Source organism: Mustela nivalis, assembly GCF_964662115.1.
Source record: "Mustela nivalis genome assembly, chromosome: 2".
Classification (NCBI taxonomy): domain Eukaryota; kingdom Metazoa; phylum Chordata; class Mammalia; order Carnivora; family Mustelidae; genus Mustela; species Mustela nivalis.
This window is the reverse complement of record NC_139021.1, coordinates 113,623,887-113,643,467: the sequence shown is the minus strand read 5'-3', so window position 1 is coordinate 113,643,467 and position 19,581 is coordinate 113,623,887. Positions and strand designations below refer to the sequence as shown.

Below are 19,581 nucleotides of genomic sequence, written 5' to 3'. Positions count from 1 at the left end.
TTGGCTCAACCTAATCTTGTGGAGTAGGAAATTGAAGCCTGGAAAGATGAAGTCATGTCCAGGTTATACAACGGGATGGCGGCATAAGCCAGGTCTTAAATCTGGCTTCCTAATTCTTAATTGTATCTACTTTTCTCTATGCTGTGGTGCCTTTTGTAACAATGAAAAATGAGAAGTTGTGTAGCTTTTTTTGTTTTTTATTTTGATACTTGGTTTTTGTCCCAAGGTAACTGCAGTTCTGATTTATAGTCTGTGGTTTTTGTTTTCATGTATGTGGGCCTAAATAGTGTAAATGTGGAAGTTACTTTTTTCCTTAATTTTTATGTACTTACTTTTAATGTAGTAGGTAAAGAGATTTGAAAATTATTTTGCCATATAATTATTTTGAGAATTTTTTTGGGAATTAATTTTATGTACCTGTGTTTCTTAATTACACATGATGGTTTAGAGATAAATACATTTGACATCCTTTTACTAGCATAGGTATAGTGATTTTTATAATCAGCTAATGTTTTACAACAAGTACATGTAGTTTGCATTGTTGTATATTTCAGATGTTTCCTTAACTTAAGTACTCAGATATTTATCCCAACATTATTGCTATGGGGTTTCCCGCAGAAAGACTTGAAGGCGTATACAGGAACAATATTGATGATGTAGTAAGGTAAGAACTCTTAATTTTCTGTTGCAAATATTGATGTATTCATGCTATATTTTCATTTAGAGAAGATTTCTAAGTCTTAGAAAATGATGTGCTTTGTGATGTGAACTCTTTTTATTATGTTGGTGCTCTATCACTGCTTTTTGTTTGTTTAATGGACCTCAATGGGATACAGCTCATTTGATAAGAACTAACCTTTGACATGGTTAGGTGTATGTAATAGGATTTCCTGGATTCCTTTTAAGGCTTCTTACCAATTTAAGTCCTGGATTCAGTTACACTATGGTTTTTGTCTTTTATTTCACAATTGGGGATTAGATTTAATCCTTGAGTGTATTCAGTCACTTAAATTTATTCATTCTAAGGTAGAGATAACTGATACCATGTATTTTTTACATAGAACAGTTTATAATGGAGCATAAGTATACTAAACATTTGAAGAAGTAATTTGGTACAGAGGATCTGGACAGGAATTGCTGGGCAGACCAAGGCCTGACTTTGTCTCTTTTATAAACTTGCATGATTTTTTAAGTGTAATTATTATCCAGCTTGAAACCGTATTTCTCAAGACTGATTTAAATAATTTTAACACATGTATAACCTAAGAGTATGTGATATATTTTATGAGAGAAGGAATTTGTTTCTGTTGTAGTCTTAATATATTTTCTCATTTCAAAGCAAAAATATATATGTATGAAACATCAGAAAATTTAATGGCTTTTAAATAAAGTTTAAAATTTTGGATTATTTTGTTTATCTTCTTAGAGAAATCTCTTTCTTGGAGACTTTCAATTTAAATATTTGATTAGAATTAATGTTATCTTGAATGGGAGAGCACTTTGTAAAGCATTATGCAAATGTAGAATCCTTATATAATTGAGTATATGAATTGTCTGTGTCCTTATTATGAGCTAGCTATAAGTTGTTTTGTTAAGTGGTTAATTTTTAACAATTTGCTTTGAACCAATGTATATATTTACATTTTGCAGTATTGAGTTGTGTCCAGTTGGACTGTTGTTGTGTTTAAATTGTTCAGAATTTTAAAATCAGTATCAGTATCTACAAAAAGTACAGAAAAACCAGACTACTTTTTCGTAGTTTTATTACAGTTAGAGGTACAGGGGGCTGTCAGAAGTACTGTTTAAGAATTTGAAAATAGGGAAATAAATGTGTCTTCTCATGGTTGGGCAGGACACAGTTGGAAGGATGCATAATATCAGATCCACGAGAGCAATAGCCTGATATGGCTTAGTCAGTGATAATACACATCTACAGAAAACACAGTGGGTGATGGAAAACAGAATGACGGGTGTAAATTTTGCATCGAGAGAGATGGAGAATCTGGAAAATGAGCAGTGCATCTCCTGAAGTGCAGGAGTGTTTATTAAGCCCCCTTAGGACCTAGATGAAATACCTTGCAGGTTGATCTGTTTTATATTACTACTATATAATTCTGTATTCAACCAAGTACTACTTAACCAGATCAGATTAGTACTCATGTGGAAAAAGAGTATGAATACTATGGATAGAGGACAGGTTTTTGGGTCACTGTAAGGGCCTCCTTGTGGTGGGGTTTACCTGGGGTGCTTGCTCCCTTTGCTCTCTTCTGACTGTGAATAAGTCACTGAAGCTGATTGATCATCTTTAAGTTACTGATAAAGTTCGGTTTCTGGATCAGCACATTTCACTTTCAGACCTTAGACTGATACTCTCACCAAGAAAATACTGTGCTACCAGTGCTTTGATCTTTCATCTTCCAATTTTGCAACTCCTGCCTTTAAGCCACTGAATTAAGATTCACAAATTTAATTTGTGAAATAATAACCAAAGTTGAAGTTTATTCTATCCACTTTAATGTATCTATTTTATCTAGCTTTTGTCTTTTTCAAATCTGTTATTCCTTAAAAAGATTTATGTGTATGGTTTGTTATTTAGCCAGTAGTTGCTTTAGCCAAATGATCTTGTCACCCTTTGGCAAGGGTGGTAGCCTGTAAATGACGAAGAATGATCTGCTGAGTAGAATAGCTAGGGCGTGCATGCCTGGCTTGTCTTGCCCTTCTGCTCCCCTCCAGTTTTGTGACTGGGGATATATATGACTATTGAGGCTTTCGTTGGCTTCATTTGCTCACTCCACTCCACTTCTTTTATGAGAAAAAGGAGGAACAGTCACCAGGAAGGTAGCTGTAGCTTTTCCCCTATGAAGTAAAATAATTTCCAAGAAGAGGATTAACTTCTCTAAGGGATTGGCTGTCTCTAATACCTACATGATTCATTTCCTTGATTGGTTCCCACAATATGGGAAATAGTAGTAATAAGCAGTAGTGATTTCTTTTTGGTTCAAAGATGATAAAGTGATAATGAAAAGCGTGTCTTTTTATCTTCTTACAAGTTTTCTCATAAATGTATTTCCATTTGGATTTTCCTTTGCCCTATCTATTTGAATTTTTACTTCTCTAAATCCATGTTTTTTTCTATGATTTTCCCCCAAACAAGAAATATTGTTCCAGGTTCAGGTTTTGTTGGTGTTGTACATCTTTGCTCTGAGTAAAAGAAACTGAAATTGCAAATGCCTTTATGCTTAAATTATGCAGTATTAAACTGTTTTGGGATATGGATTGTTATGGCAATGTGAAATTTTATACTTAAGGTACTCAAGTAACAAATATTTAACTTCTCCTTTTGAGGTTACCTCCTAGGGTTAGGAATTAATGTAAAAAAATAGAAAGTGGGGGAGAAGTGAACCAAGTTGGAATTTTTTACTATCTTAACTGCAAATGTTAGGCTTAATAATCAGAATTGACATGTCAGGACAAGGACATTTCAACAAAGGAAGATGAAGAGCTAACTCTTCCCAGATTGTTTTTTCTTCTTTTCCTCTTATTCCTACCTTCTCTTCCCCTCCTTTATTGCCATTAAGCTCTTGCTCTGACCAGCTGGTAATTTGAAACAATGTTTTATTCAGATAATTGATTATTCTTGAATATGTGTGGTAATCTTATCCCCCTGGGCTAATATTGAAATTACCCTAATTTATATGTTATCTGGTATAAATCTAAGCAGCCTTTAACAAAATGATGCATTATGTGTTTAACCGACATAGCTTAAGAACTGTTCTGTACTTAATAAATCAGCCAAATGTAGGTTTAATAGAGGTGAACTGGCTTTCTTACTGCAGAACCTTTAATACACTACTATGCCTTGCAAATCTCCCAAGAATGAAATTCGAATATGCTGCTTTCCTTTTCCTTTTTCTTCCCCTCATTCTCCCTTCTCTCATTTCTTTTGTACTGTGTTAAAATAACATCTTTCTAAAACAGTGTTTCTTGGAGCACAATTTGGGAAGTGTTGAAAATGAAAAAAGATGCATCTAACAATATTTCCCCCTAGTCTGAAATCAGTAGGAAGTAATTTACTTCCCCTTTTATTGGAAAGATTTTAGATGCGGTTAGATTCCCATATTTGTCATAAGAGAAGGCTTAGAGCTGAGCATTCTGATACATAGTGATTAAAAAAAAAAAGACTTTATCCATTGTCTTCTATACTATCAGCTTTTTTGTTTGTGTGTGTGTGTGTGTGTGTGTGTGTGTATTTGTATATATATATCCTCCAACTTTCCTGTTTTATACATTCTTCCCAAAGAAATTTAAAATAATCTTCTCTTAATTATATGTCGATCTCTCAATCAGCCTTTTATTTATGTGTTAATGTCCGATAAAAAAGGAATTGTTTGTCTTCCCAACAATATCATTATTGGCTGTTCAGTTCCAAGAATTAAAAAGAGAGCATATAGAGGAAAGTGTCACACTAATTTAGAGGAAAGAGAATATTGTTTCCATTCTCCATTTCAACAACTTTTGACTTCTCCTTTATACTGCCTTTCTTTTTCCTGCTTCCTTTTTTCTCTTTATTGTGGCAAAAATTATATAACGTAAGATCAATCATTTTAAAGTGAACAATTCACTAACATTTAGTACCTTTCCAGTATTTTGTAACCACCACCTCTCTCAAGTCCCCAAACGTTTTTAATACCCCAAAAAGAAAAGCCTATACCCATTGGCTGCCTCCCACTTCTTTTGTTAGTTTTATTTCCTTACAAATAGCAGATCCTTGATAGATTTGACAGTGTTTATAGTATCTGCATCAATCTAGGATTGATAGTATCTGCATCAATCTTTTAGGATTTTAATAATAGGTAACACTTATTTTTCATCATTTCTGTTGTATAAGCTGTTTACATGTGTCATTTTATTAAAAATCTCTACAATTAACCTGTCCCCATTTCATATATGGTTTAAAAGAAGTTAATTTCCCCAAGTGCCATAGTGGGTAAGTAGTGAGCTGAGGGTCGAGTCTAGTCTGTGAAATTCCAAAGCTGATTGTCTCAGTAGCCATATCTATCAGAGGATGAAATGTTTTACCACATACATATGTACACCAGAATATGCCTATATAGGCATATTCCAGAAAATTTATTTAGGATTTGAGTTTCCAGGTTGAAAAAAAGCTATAAAGTGCCAAGCACAACGAATGAAAACAGGCCAATACCAGGCAGTTATTACAAAATTTCTTTAAGAATATCAGAAATAATGAGAATGTCTCAAAAGCTTTTGGGATCATTTAGGAGGGATTAGGAATATATATGTCATCTAACTTCTCATAATCTAAGAATCTAATTTAAAGATGGAAGATGGAGGACTAGCGCTTTACAAGTTCTGCATTCAGCCTAGAGTTCTGTATCCAGCCAAACCATTAGTCAAGTGCAAAAGGAGGAAAGAAAGACCTTCAAGAACAAGAAAAAAAATATATCCACCATGCAACATTTCTTAGGAAATTCCTAGACCATGTGCCCTAACAAAATAAGAGAATAAACCATCAAAATAAAGAAAGGGGCTTTAAAATTTTGTTTTAAATTTTTCTTTTTCTTTTCATTTTTTTTTTTTGAGAGAGGGGTCAGTGAGGGGGCAGAGGGGAGAGGAAGAGTCTTAAGCAGGCTCCATGCCCAACCCAGAGACTCATGCGGTGCTGCATCTAACATCCCTGAGATCAGAACTTGAGCTGAAGAGTCAGATGTTTAACCAACTGAGCCACCCAGGTGCCACTAAACTTTACCATTTTAACCATTTCTGAGTGTATACTTCAGTGGCCTTAGGTACATTCATATTGTACAGCCTAAAACTTTTTTTTTCTCCTACCACACTGAAATGTTGTATGCATTAAATAGTAGCTCCCCCATTTTCTCTACTCTGAGCTCTTGGCAACCACTGTTCTACTTTCTGTGTCTGCGTATGTAACTATTCTGGGCACCTTATATAAGTGGAGTCATGCAATCTTTGCCTTTTTGTGACTGACTTAGCATAGCATGTGACTTCGTTTAGCATAATGTCTTCAAGGTGCACTCATGTTGTGGCCTATATTGGCCATGTTTTCTTCCCTTGTATGTATATAGCACATTCTGTTTATTCATCCATGGATGGACACTTGAGTTGCTTCTGCCTTTTGACTGTTGTAAATAATGCTGATATGAACATGGGTGTACCAGTATCTGCATCTTGCTGCTTTCAGTTCGTTTGGTTGTATACCCAGAAATGGAGTGGCTGGGTCAAATAGTGATTCTGTGTTTAATTTTTTGAGGAACTACCATATTGTTTCTCCCAGCAGCCGCATCAATTTTCATTCTCAGCAGCAAGAATAAATGTTCCAGTTTCACTACATCCTTGTCAACACTTGGTATTTTCTGAGCTTTTTTTTTTCCTCATTCTTTTTTTTTTTAAAGATTTTATTTATTTATTTGACAGACAGAGATCACAAGTAGGCAGAGAGACAGGCAGAGAGAGGAGGAAGCAGGTCCCCTGCGGAGCAGAGAGCCTGACATGAGGCTCGATCCCAGGACCCTGGGATCATGACCTGAGCCGAAGGCAGAGGCTTTAGCCCACTGAACCACTCAGGCGCCCCACTTTTTTTTTTTTTTTTTTTTAATAGAGCCATCCTAATGGGTGTGAAGTGGTATCTGTAACTTGAAGAAGTCACACATGTCAGCTACAGAAGCAGAAACCTGAGAAACTTCCTTTTCTCTATGAGCCTTGGTAACTGACCTCTCCTGCAAAGCCCCTTCCCCAAAAGCAAGAGGAAAAGGACGGGGCATAAAGCACCCTTATTTTAGCTAGACTCTTTCTAAGATTTTTCCCATTCTTTACTTCTGGAGTATGATAGCTGATGATTGCTTTGTTTGCTGGGAACCAGCTCTCTAGGAAATTCGTGTTAGCCACTTGGCCACTCTCATGTACCCTGGCCCTCTGTTTTAAAAAATGAACAAATGCTAAAAGAAGGTTTTAGAAACAGAGGTATTTAAAATGTGCACACTGGACACGTCAGTACTTCTAGCATACACACTTAGAATGACTGTAATTATCTTGAAACAACTTACAAAGTCTAAATTTGAGGTCTATGGTCTCCCTTCTTGGAAGGCCTATTTAAGCATCTGGTTGATTCAGTCTTATATTTCTCATCACCTAATAGGAGGCCTTCCATCTCTTTCCTCTTCTGTTCCTCTTCTAAATTTGAGTCTAGACAATATAGCTCAAGTTCCAGAGGAACCAGAAAAATGACCAATGATTTTCAGTTTTGGGGACTCTGATTTTGTGTATGATCTTTTTGCCGCATGATCTTTTTTCTTTTCATTGAAGTGTAGTCAACATATATGTTATATTAGTTTCAGGTTTATAATGTAGTGATTGGAAAAATCTAACAAGTATAACTGCCATTTGTCACCATAGAATACTCTGACTTATATTCCCTTTCATCACCATGACTTATTCATTCCATAACTAACCTGAATCTCCTTGCTCCCCGTCACCCATTTTTCCATTTTGTCCATAGCCATACCTGCTCCCTTTTGTATTTAAGGGTCTGTTTCTGCTTTTTGTTTGTGTTAAAATTTTTTTTTTCAGATTCTACATATAAGTGAAATCATATGGTATTTGTCTTTCTGTGACTGACTTACCTTGCTTAAGGTAATACTCTATATCCATCCATGTTGCAAATGCAAAATTTCATTCCTTTTTAATGGCTGAGGTATAGTCCATTGTTTGTGTATCAATCATCTCTTTATTCATCTGTCATTGGACACTTGGGCTGCTTTCATAATTTGGATATTGTAAATAATGCTGCAGTAAACATAGGGGTATATGTATCATTTTGAATTAAAGTTTCTGTTTTCTTTGGTTATATATACTTATTAGTGGAATTACTAGATCATAAGGCAGTTCCACTTTTAATTTCCTGAGGAACCTCCGTACTGTTTTCCATAGTGGCTGCACCAATTCACATTCCCACTAACAGTACATAAGGGCTCCTTTTTTTCCACATTCTTAACCAATACTTGTTTCTTGTCTTTTGGACTCTAGACGTTTGGCAGTTGTAAGGTGGTAAGGTGGTAACCTCAGTGTGGTTTTAATTTGCACTTACATAATGATTAGTGATGTTGAACATCTTTTCATGGGCTTATTGCCCATTTGTTTATCTTTTTGGAGAAATGTTTAGCAGTTTGTGTTTTTGTTGTTGAATTCTAGGAGTTCTTTATATATTCTGGGTATTAACCCCTTATCGGATATGTGATTTGCAAATATTTTCTCCCATTCTCTTTCTTTGTTGATAGTGTTCTTGATGAACAAAAGTTAAAAGTTTGATGCAGTACAGTACAATTTTACTATTTTTTGTTGTCTGCCTTTGGTGACGCATCCAAGAAATCTGGTATTATGAAGCTTTTCTTCTGTATTTCCTTTTAAGAGTTTTATAGTGTTTGGTCTTTTTTGCTTAGATCATTAATCCATTTTAAGTAATTTTTGACTGTGTTTTAAGATAAGGGTCTAACTTAATGCTTTACATGTGGATATCCACTTTTCCCAACACCATTTGTTGAAAAGACCATCCTTTCCCCCATTGAATGGTCTTTCCACACTTGTCAGAATTTTTGACCGTATATACAAGAGTTTATTTCTGGGTTCTCTATTCTAGTCAGTTGGCATACATGTCTGTCTTCATGCCAGTACAACACTTTGTATCTTTATGGTAGATTTTGAAATCAGTAATTGTGAGTCTTACATCTTTGTTCCTCTGATTCAAGAGTCTTTTGGCCATTGACGGTTTTTGAGAGTCCATATGAATTTTAATGGAATTTTCTAGTTCTGCAAAAAAAAAAAAAAAAAAGTTTTGGGGATTTTTGAATGATATTAATCTGTAGATTTTGTTGGATGATATTGAAATATTAACAGTATCAGATTGGGGTGTCTTTCCAATTTTTTAGGTCTTTAATTTTTTTTTTTTCAACAGTGTTTTATAGTTTTCTCTGTATATCACCTCCTTAATTAAGTTCTTTCCTAGATTCTCTTTTTTGGTGTTTATCATGGATGGAATTTTCCTTTTTGGATTGTTCATTGTCAGTGTATAGAAGTACAGCTGATTTTTGCACATTAGTTTTGTATGCTGCTGCTTTGCTTAGTTTGTTTATTCTGATGATTTTTTTTTTTTTTTTTTGGTGTGGAATCTTTAAGGTACATGTAAAAACATATAGAACATGTCATCTGCAAACAGAGATAATTTTATTTCTTCCTTTTTAATATGGTTGCCTTTTTGGATAGAAGTAGCAAAACAGACTTCCTGTTTTGTTATTGACCTTAGAGGACAATTTTTGTCTTTTACCATCGCATGTCATGGTAGCTATGGGGTGTGGAGTTTTTCTTTTTAAATTGACTTTAGTTTTTGGAGCTATTTTACATTCACAGCTACATTCAATTCGAAGGTACAGAACTGTCCTGTATGCCCCCTGCCCTCACACATATATGGTCTCCTTCATTATCCTTGCCCTCTACCAGAGTGGTTTATTTGTTGTATTGATGAACCTGTACTGACATCATTATCGTACAAAATCCATAATTTCCATTAGGCTTCACTCTTGGTGTTGTGTGTTGTATGAGCTTGGAAAAATTTTAATGACATGTATCCACCATCATAGTAACATACCTAGTGGTTTCACTGCTCTAACAGTAGTCTGCAGTCTGCCTATTTGTCCCTTTCCTCCCAGCCCAGCCGCTGGCAACTGCTGATTTTTTTTTTTACTGTCTCCATATTTCTGACTTTTCTATACTGTCATATAGGTGAAATCATCCAGTATGTAGCATACAAAAACTCTGGTACTATCCAATATGGCAATATATGAAAAACCCACAGCATGCAAAATGGTATGGCCACTTGGAAGACAGTTGGTAGTTTCTTAAAAAACTAAACATACTCCATAAAATCAAGCAATTGTATCCCTCTGGGTAGTTACCCACAAGAGTTGCAAACTTATATTCACACAAGAATGGATGTCAAGTCTTTAATGCCTGGCTCCTAAATGAGGAAAAAGGGGGGAAATGAAGGGAAAAAATGGGCTCTGGATCTTTAAATCCCCTGGAAGCCTTTTCCATCAGTGGTGATTTCAGCAGTGGTGGCCTGCTTCTGTGTGTGCAGGTGTGTAATCAGAAGCAGCAGCCAATGATCAGAACACAGATCTCTGATATTTGGAGGACAAGGTCCCATAAGCTGGTGTAGGCTGTGCTAGGCATATGTGCATGGCTTCCTGTTGCGAGGTGAGGGGGTGGGCACTGGGGTGGGTAGCTGCTACCATAGTGAAAGTTGAAATTGACTGAAATTAACTGTGATTTACTGTCTAAGCCTTTCCCTAGAAGCTGCAAGCTTTTGAATAGACTCCAGGATTCCAAAATAGTTACACTAGTCAGATTATGCCAGTACAATTCTTGTTTAGGTGGGGAGATGGATTCCTGGTGACTCCTACTTTGCCATCTTCCCTCAACTAATTTCTTATTACAAGTTTTTTTTATATCTTTTGGAATACATGTTTATGTATTCCTTTGACAAAAATAATTTTAAAATGCACTTTGGCAGCTCATAGGAGTTCATAGGAATTGAGGAAAGAAAAGACTTCTAAAAACTAAAGACTCTGTATTCTCACAGCTGTCTTTAATGAATTCAGATTATTATATATTGAAATTATTTGAAGTAAGGTATAGTGTGTCTTAGATAGTACTCTATTCCACATTTTGAGGGTATTACCTCTCTGCTCTTAAGATTTTAGTCTACTTTCCAAGTTATCTGTAGTTAAATTTTCCCATTTCCCTTTGGAAAGTGCTGTTTTCTTGCTTTTTTCCGCTTTTCCATTGTATCAAATTTATAAGGCAGTGAGCCAATTGTGGGCATGAAATCCTTGGGAGGAGAGAGGAGGAAGTGGGAGGGGCAGCCATGGTGAATGTTTTCCTAAGTAATATTCAAGTTCTTTGAGAGAACTTACCCTCCCCCCTTTTTAAAAATGCTGTGATATTTTCTCTTAAATAGATTGTTTATTCTCCTGCCAGTCTCACTGTTGCGCAAAGTGCTAGATAAGAAATTGTATAGTTCACATTATTAAAGGGAGTACAAAAAGTATTTTACCAACCCTTAGTCAAAAAAAACCCCAAAAAACAAAAAAATAAACAAAAGCCAAAAAAACCAGAACAGCTATAGGATAATAAATAAAAGAACAGAGTCAGAGTTCTGGGTTGCACATGACAGAAAGTAGCTCTAATTAAGCAGAAAAGAATTATTTGAAAAATATTAGATAGCTCATAGGTAGAGAATCAGGCTTAGAAATTTTGCATCAGCAAAAGACCATGCCTTGCTTCCCTCAAAGCAAGGCATGGTCAAGAAGTTACAATAAGGCAGTCTCTGCTTAGGACATGGCTGCTTGAAAACTTGCTATCCCAGGTACTGCTGCCTTGACTGCATGTTGGTGACTGTGCTTATAAGCTTTCAGCACTTCTGGAGCTTTCTTTCAGTGATCTGACTCCTTTGCCCCTTGCTATCACCACCTAGGATTTAGTGTCCAGAGTAGGAGGACCTAATTGGTGTTAGACTTGCACCCATGATGAGGAAGATAAGGAAGGGAATATTTGCTTCTCCCCTCTTGAAATTCTCTCCAAATTAGAATGGTTGTGGATGCTGAACAGCCTAAAGAGTACTAATACCTCCCATAAATTTCTCTTACTTCACACGTCCTATCCTCAGACTCTCTTCCCAAAGATACCTACAATTAAAACTTTCAGGTATTCTTTAAGAAACTGTTTTCTTCTTACATCCACTTTTTAAGAAAAATAGTTGGGAACATAGTGCCTACTCTTCTGCATCTTGCTCCCCCCCCCTCCCATTTACCATACTTAGGAATTTTCCATACTGACATGGAGATGGAACTGATTTTGTTATTGGCTTTTATTCCATTTTATGGTCATTCCATAATAAACAGTCCCCTCCAATCCATATTAGGTTATTTCTTGTTTGTCACTATTGAAAACAGCACTCTAATAAACATTTTCACACACATACCTTGGTGTCCTTTAACAGGTATTTACTGAAGGTAGATCCTTAGCAGTGGAGCAGTGGAGTTTTTCTCTTCTCCACGGTGGAATTTATTCTCACCAACATGTATGACAGCATCTTTCCCCCTTCAGTCTTGGCAAACAATATTATCAAACTTAAACTTTTTGTAATTTGTTGGGTAACTTGAGTTTTATTGCATTTCTTTATAATTGTGAGATTAAGCGACTTTGTGATCTTTATTGGTCATATTTTTTTTCCTTTTGGTTTGTACATGTATACTGACTGACGCTATCTTCAGCATATTTAAAATTTTTTTTTCTTAATGATTTTTATGAATGCTTCAAAAATTAAGGAAGTTAGTGGTATTCTTTCTTAAGACAATTTTATAATGCCCTGCCTTGCTGGTCTTTTGAATTTTATGACTGCGAGATTCAGGTGAAGCTGTTACAGAGAGCTTGATGGATTATCTCTGTTTCAAATTATTGATTGCTAACTGTATGCTTTACTAATATGTCTAATCATGGAATGTCAAAGATTTTGTTAACAGTTGTTTGTTCAAGAATATTCCTTAAGAAATAACCTTGCTTAAATAGCAAATTGAAACAATTTTAATCCAGAAAAATGTCATGCATCCACCACTCTTGAGTTACTGAATCAGAGCAAACCTTCTCTTGGACAGAGACAATAGAAGTGAAAGGGAATTTAGTGGCTCCTAAGCCTAGCCTTGCCTTTTCTCTTTCTTTTCTTTTCTTTTCCTTTCTTTTCTTTTCTTTTCTTTTCTTTCTTCTTTCTTTCTTTCTTTCTTTCTTTCTTTCTTTCTTTCTTCTTTCTGAGTTCTGCTTATCCTCTGGCTCTAGTGTCATACGACTCTCTAACCTGTGCAGTTCTACCTTATTTAATGTTCTTTTTGGATCCAGACATTTTCCTCATTTCAAGCCTTTTCTTTTGTCTTTACTCTTCTTATGTTCCTTTATGTATGCTCTTTTGTATTCATCTAGGATTATTTCCCTTTTTTCCACTAGGATTATTTCCCCTTTTCCCCCCCGGTTGTAACCTTTTAAATCTGAACATTGTGAGTGAATTCTCTGCAACTGTATTGATTGGTTTTCTAAGATAATTTCTGTTCATTTGCCTTTTTTAAACTAGTATCGCTTGTGATTGTTTATACAGAATTTTAGTTTTTAAATTAGTCTCTCTGTAATCTTTCCTTTTGGATTTTGAGTTATGAATTCATAGCCTGTTATTTAAATGAAGCTTTTGAAATCCATTTTACTGATCTGTATCATATCTAACTATGCCAGTATTTCCTTCCTTGTCTGACGTGAACTCTAAAATTATATGAACACTTTCTCCCTGTTTCCTGGCATTTCCACTGAAACTTGTTCCTCATTCTAGGTTAGAAATTCATCCAGAATTTTAGTTTTCTTCTTTATTGTATTAATCTACTAATAAAATTAATCAAACATACCAGTAATTTGTTAGAAAACTGCGTATGGTTGAAAATACTTTTTCATGGGCGCCTGGGTGGCTCAGTGGGTTAGGCCTCTGCCTTCAGCTCAGATCATGATCTCAGGGTTTTGTGATCGAGCCCCGCATTGGGCTCTCTGGTCAGCGGGGAGCCTGCTTCCTCCTCTCTCTCTCTCTGTCTGCCTCTCTGCCTATTTGTGATCTCTGTCTGTCAAATAAATAAATAAAACATTAAAAAGAAAATAATACTTTGTCAATAGGTATTTTGACAGTTGTAAAGTCCCAGTAATTACTGTAACTTTCCTCTTTTAATTTTATGCTCTATTCCAAGAATGTACCCATTTCCACTACCTTCCTAAGCATATGTATTGTGGTCTGTTGTGTTTTTTCAAAGATCTCTGTGTTTTAGACCTGTGCTGTCCAATATGTTAGCTATTAGCCACATGTAGCTATTTATGTTTAAATTAGTTAAGGTAAATTTACTCATTAATGTTCATTTGCATTAGTTTTCAATAGCTACATGCGGTTAGTGGCTTCTGTGCTGGACAGCATAGATATAGAACATTTTCATCACTGAGGAAAGTTCTATAGGGCAGTGCTTTTTTTTTTTTTTTTTTTAAAGAATTATTTATTTATTGAAAGACACAGCAAGAGAGGGAACACAAGCAGGGGGAGTGGGAGAGAGAGAAGGAGGCTTCCTGCTGAGCAGGGAGTCTGATGCAGGGCTCTCAGTTCCAGGACCCTGGGATCATGACCTGAGCCCAAGGCAGATGCTTAATGACTGAGCCACCCAGGCACCCTGGACAGTGCTTTTCTGAATGTCATTTTGCTTTTCATTCTAAAAAGTTCTCATTCCTGAAGGTGATATACTTGTTGTATTTCTGTCTCTGGTATTAAGCAAAATACATTTGAGATATTTTGACGTGGGTTGCATTTTACATGTTGGTAGTTGTAATCAGATTACTTTCATAATCAACTTTATTGAGGTGTAATTTATTTGCAGTAAAGTATATTCACTTTAAGTGTACAGCTCAGGGAGTTTTGACATGTATATACATCCATGTAAACATCGCCACAGTCACGATTTAGAACATTTTTAGTGCCATAAAAGTTTTCTTCATGTCTCCCTATAGTCAGTCCCCCAGCCTTGATTCTGGGCAGTTTCTAATTCTTCACTGTAGTTAAGTTTTGACTGTGTTAATATTTTATATAAATGCAGTTATAGAGTATGTACTTTTTTTGGTTGGGTTTCTTAGTCTTTGCATAATTACCTTGGTTGTTGCTTATATCAGTAATGACTTTTTTCTTTTTATTGCTGAATAGTATTCCACCGTATGGTTACGATATAATTTATTTATTCACTCACCTGTGATGGGCATTTGGGTTATTGTAAATTTAGGTCTATTATGAACAAAGCTGCTGTGAGCATTCATGGCCAAGACTTTTGTGGACATATATTTTTATGTCTTTTGGTTAAATGTCCATGAAAAGAATTGCTGGGTCATATGATATAATTACCGAAAGAAAAAAAGTATATATATTTAGGTTAATGGAACAGAAGAGAGATTACAGGAAAACTCAGACATAGGTTGTTAGAAAAGATGATAGAGAATTCACTGGGGACAGGATACTCATATTAACAAATGGTGTTGGAACAACTGAATATCAGTATGAAGACAATTACTTCTGATAATACAAAAAAATCTCATATTACATACAAATGGATATTGTAGATAGAAGTATAAAAGTAATATGTAAAACTATAAAACGAATAGATAAAAACAGAGAAGAAAATCTTTGTGACCTTTGGTTTAGTCAGAGATTTCTTTTTTTTTTTTCCTTTAAGATTTTATTTATTTATCAGAGAGAGAGAGGGGAGAGAACGAACACAGGCAGACAGAATGGCAGGCAGGGGCAGAGGGGGAAGCAGACTCCCCGCCGAGCACGGAGCGTGATGTGGGACTCGATCCCAGGATGCTGGGATCATGACCTGAGCCGAAGGCAGCTGCTTAACCAACTGAGCCACCCAGGCGTCCCGAGTCAGAGATTTCTTAGTACCTAAGAATTTAACCGGGTAAGGGACGCCTGGGTGGCTCAGTTGGTTGGACGACTGCCTTCGGCTCAGGTCATGATCCCGGAATCCCGGGATCGAGTCCCGCATCAGGCGCCCAGCTCCATGGGGAGTCTGCTTCTCCCTCTGACTTTCTCCTCACTCATGCTCTTTCTCACTGTCTCTCTCTCAAATAAATAAATTTAAAAAAAAAAAAAAAAAGAATTTAACCGGGTAAGAAAAAATTCACAAGCTGGACTTGATCAGCATTAAAAACTTCTGTTGTTTGAAAGACACCATTAGTAAAATTAAAAAACAAAAACAAAAACAGCAAATTTGGAAGAAGTACTCACAATGCATATATCCAAAGGACTTGAACTCAATGCAATATAAAGATGATTTTAAAAAATTCATAAGAGGACAACCCCATAAAGAAAAGACAAAAAAAAATTTTGAACAGAAACTTTACAAACGAAAATACTTAAATGATAAGTAAATATATTAAAATATATTCAAAATAAATCATTGGAGAAATGAAAATCAAAAGATAACGAGGCCCTGTTTCAAATTTTACTGGGATAGCTAAAACTTCAAGGGGAAATAATGCGTTGGCAAGGATATATAGCAATTGGAACTCTAATCCATGTTGGTAAAAGTGCAAAATGTTACAACTTCTTTGGAGAAGTGCTTGGCAGCTTTTAGTTCATAGTAATAGCTTTCTGAATTTTTTCACTGATAGCTCACTTCCTCTGCTGTTTCTTTTTCCTCTAGTTCTATCCCTCTTTTGAGAGAATAGATTTTCTTTCCTACTGGGGATCCTTGTCTTTGATCAGACTTTAATATAAAACTCGTAGTTTTGCTTTTGTGTTTAACTTGAAGAGGAGAAGGCAGTACTGTGCAGGCAAGTGTTAAGATTGCATTTTTAACAGGATACTTTACTTGTATTGGATGTATAACTGATCTTAAGTTTGACAACCTAAAAATGAGTAGGAGAAAAGAGTGTTTGGAGCTTGCCTGTGTTAATGGGATTAAGGCAGAGATGACTTACATATTAAAAAGAAAAACAACAACCCAATTTCATGTTTTAGTAGTAGCAATGGCAGCTGCAGGTATATTAGAGTTCTAAGAGCAAATTTTAATTTTTAAAAAAGATTTTATTTATTTATTTATTTATTTGAGAGAGAGAGAGAGAGAGAGAGATAACACAAGTAGGCAGAGCAGCAGTCAGAGAGAGGGGGAAGCAGGATCCCCGCTGAGCAGAGAGCCCGATGCAGGGCTCGATCCCAGGACCCTGAGATCATGACCTGGCCTGAAGGCAGAGGCTTAGCTTAACCTGCGGTGCCACCCAGGCACCGTATGAGCAAATTTTAATTTAACATGAATGCAGCAGAACCAAATAGGGTGCCAAATAATGAGTTAGCTACAGAAAAATGTAGCAAATAAGTAGTTATTTTTTTTCTTTTCAGATATGAATTTTTCTTTTTTACCTATTTTTGGAGTAGTAGTCTTTTCTGAATGCGATATCTTTAAAAAGGATTTGCTTCTGGGTTTCTCCCAGACTTCTAGGAGCATTTGTTATTATGATTGTGGTTGTCAGTGCTACCCTGTAAATACAGTAGTAGTTGTCACAGAGGAGGTACTCAATAAATATTTGTAAGATGAATTTTTATCAATTCTCCAAGCATTTAAAAGTGATCAAATGCTCTAATAATATAAATTTTAGTAGCAGTGTATATTGACAAGCAGATATACCAGTTCACTTTCAAGAAAGAGAATGACTCAGGCTTTCCAATAAAGCTTGAATTTAATTGTCTAGAATAGATTTAGTCTACATAAAGCCCTTCCAGTGAGTGGATTGATCAGTTAGCTGTTGAAACATGGAAAAAGCATGGCCAGGCTTTAGCCAATGAACCTCAGATATTTTTGGCAAGACAATTCCTGTTGTAAAGATGGAGACCTCAAAATGTCTTTGTTAGAAGTTGCTTTAACTAGCTTCTTTTCTTTGATTCCACATTTATTCAGCAGCACTATACTTTCAATTTTTGGTGGGTCTCCTTATGGAAATATATTGAATTGTCATAAAGATGTGGGTAATTCCTGTGTCGGTTGGACTTTTCAAGGAAATTAATATATTGCTGTTATGGTCTTTATGATATTTATGTATCAGTCATATGACATGAGTTTGAATTTGTTTCTGAAGGAAAGTACCATTCACTATACTGATAGGATTACATCTTACACAGAAGGTAGAGGATCAGACCCTGGACTGTCATAGTAACTTCACCAGAGTAGTAACAGAATTTCTGAGGCCTATAAAGAAAGTTTATCTTGCAACCCAGATTCCTCCCCCCTACCTTTATTGGAACAAGTTTATTAATTTGGTATAAGTGTGTAGAGCAGCTAGATTGAGTTTTGCATTTGTTTAATGTAATCTTGCATTCCTCACAATTGAACATTGTGTTTTATTTTGCCTGTAGAGTGCTCCAGTTTATATAGCAAGTATATGTAAACCTACATAGACTATATTTCATAAAAAAATACTGTAAGATCAAATTTAAAGTTGCTTTATAATCACTGACTTTCTTAATTGGTGTATTTAGTCCATTTACATTTAGTATAATTATTGAAATGTTTTGTTTACCATTTTTCTGTTTGTTTTTAGTTGTTCAATACTCCTTTGTTCATTCATTCATTCTTATTCTCTTTCATTCCTCTTTTCCTGTACTCTTTGGGATTAATGGAATAATTTTAGGTATTCCATTTTAATTCTGTTGACTTTCTAGCTATCTATCTATATATATATATATAGCTATATATATATATTTTTTTTTTAGAGGTTGTGCAATAAGGATTAGAAAACACACTTTTTAGTTTATTTTAGTCCTCTTAGAGTTGATATTGTGAGCATTAAATGTAAGAACCTTATAAAAGAAGAATTTATGTCTACCTATGTATTACATCCCAGAATACAGTGCTACTTTATTTGCTTTATACACTTGTGTTTCAGAGAAAGGGAAGGAAAAAATGTTCTTTTACCTTTATTCCCATTATTCCCTTCAGCCTGAGGGGCAGGTCTGATGGCAACAAATTTTCTCTAGTTTTTTTAATCTTTTTTTTTTAAGATTTATTTATTTATTTGAGAGAGAGCATGGGGGGAGAGGCAAAGGGAGAAGGAGAGAGAATCTTCAGACAGACTGCATTGAGTGCAGAGCCCGAAGTGGGGCTTTATCTCGGGACCCTGAGATCATGACCTAGCTGAAACCAAGAGTTGGATGCTTAACCCATTGAGCTACTCAAGTCCCATTGTCTTTCACCTGTCCTTCTGGGACTCCAGTAATACAGGTGATAAACTACTTTGTATTGTTACACAGGTCACTGACGAGCTGTTCATTTTTTCAATTTCTTATTTCTGTTCTTCAGATTAGATAATTACTACTAATTTGTTGTCAGATTCATATTTTTGTGTTCCAGCTAATATTTATGCATATCAAGCTGCCTCTACACATATTTATTATCTAAAGCATTTACTTACTTTATCTGCAAGTGCAAATTCAGTGAGTTAGGAATTCAGAATAGGCATGGTGGAATGGCTTGTTTTAGCTCCAAAATATCTGGAGTCTGGGACTCCCTAACTAGAAATGAGTTGGCAAATTATGGCCAAATCAGGTGTTTTCACTCACATGTCTGGTAAATACTGGCTGTTATCTGGATCTTCAGCCTGGCTATTGGCCAGCACCCCTCTACTTGGCCTTTCCAAGTGGTCTCTCCACGTGGCTTAGTTCATGCTTCATCATATTGTGTTAACTTCGTGCCAAGAGTGAAAATCCAGAGTCCAAGGTGGAAGTGCTTGACATTTTTATTATCTAGTCTTAGGAATCACATAATACCACTTCTGCTATATTCTCTTGATTCAGGTTGTTACAAAGGTGTGCCCAAGTTTTAGGGGGAGGAACAATAGACTTTACCAGTTGATGGAAGAAGTGTTAAAGTTAGGTTG

General features: G+C 35.6%; 1 protein-coding gene across 3 annotated transcripts in view; it reads left to right on the top strand.

Moving 5' to 3' along the window:
• LOC309859842 (phosphatidylinositol 3,4,5-trisphosphate 3-phosphatase and dual-specificity protein phosphatase PTEN) overlaps positions 1-19,581 on the top strand; it is a 91,478-nt gene that overhangs the window by 25,940 nt on the left and 45,957 nt on the right. For 2 of the 3 annotated variants that reach the window (XM_082721033.1, XM_082721032.1), the window contains exon 2: positions 580-664. In XM_082721033.1, coding sequence (XP_082577159.1) covers positions 580-664 — 85 coding nt within the window. Of the gene's footprint in view, positions 1-554; positions 665-19,581 lie in introns of all 3 variants that reach the window. The other variant, XM_082721034.1, reaches the window with a different exon arrangement.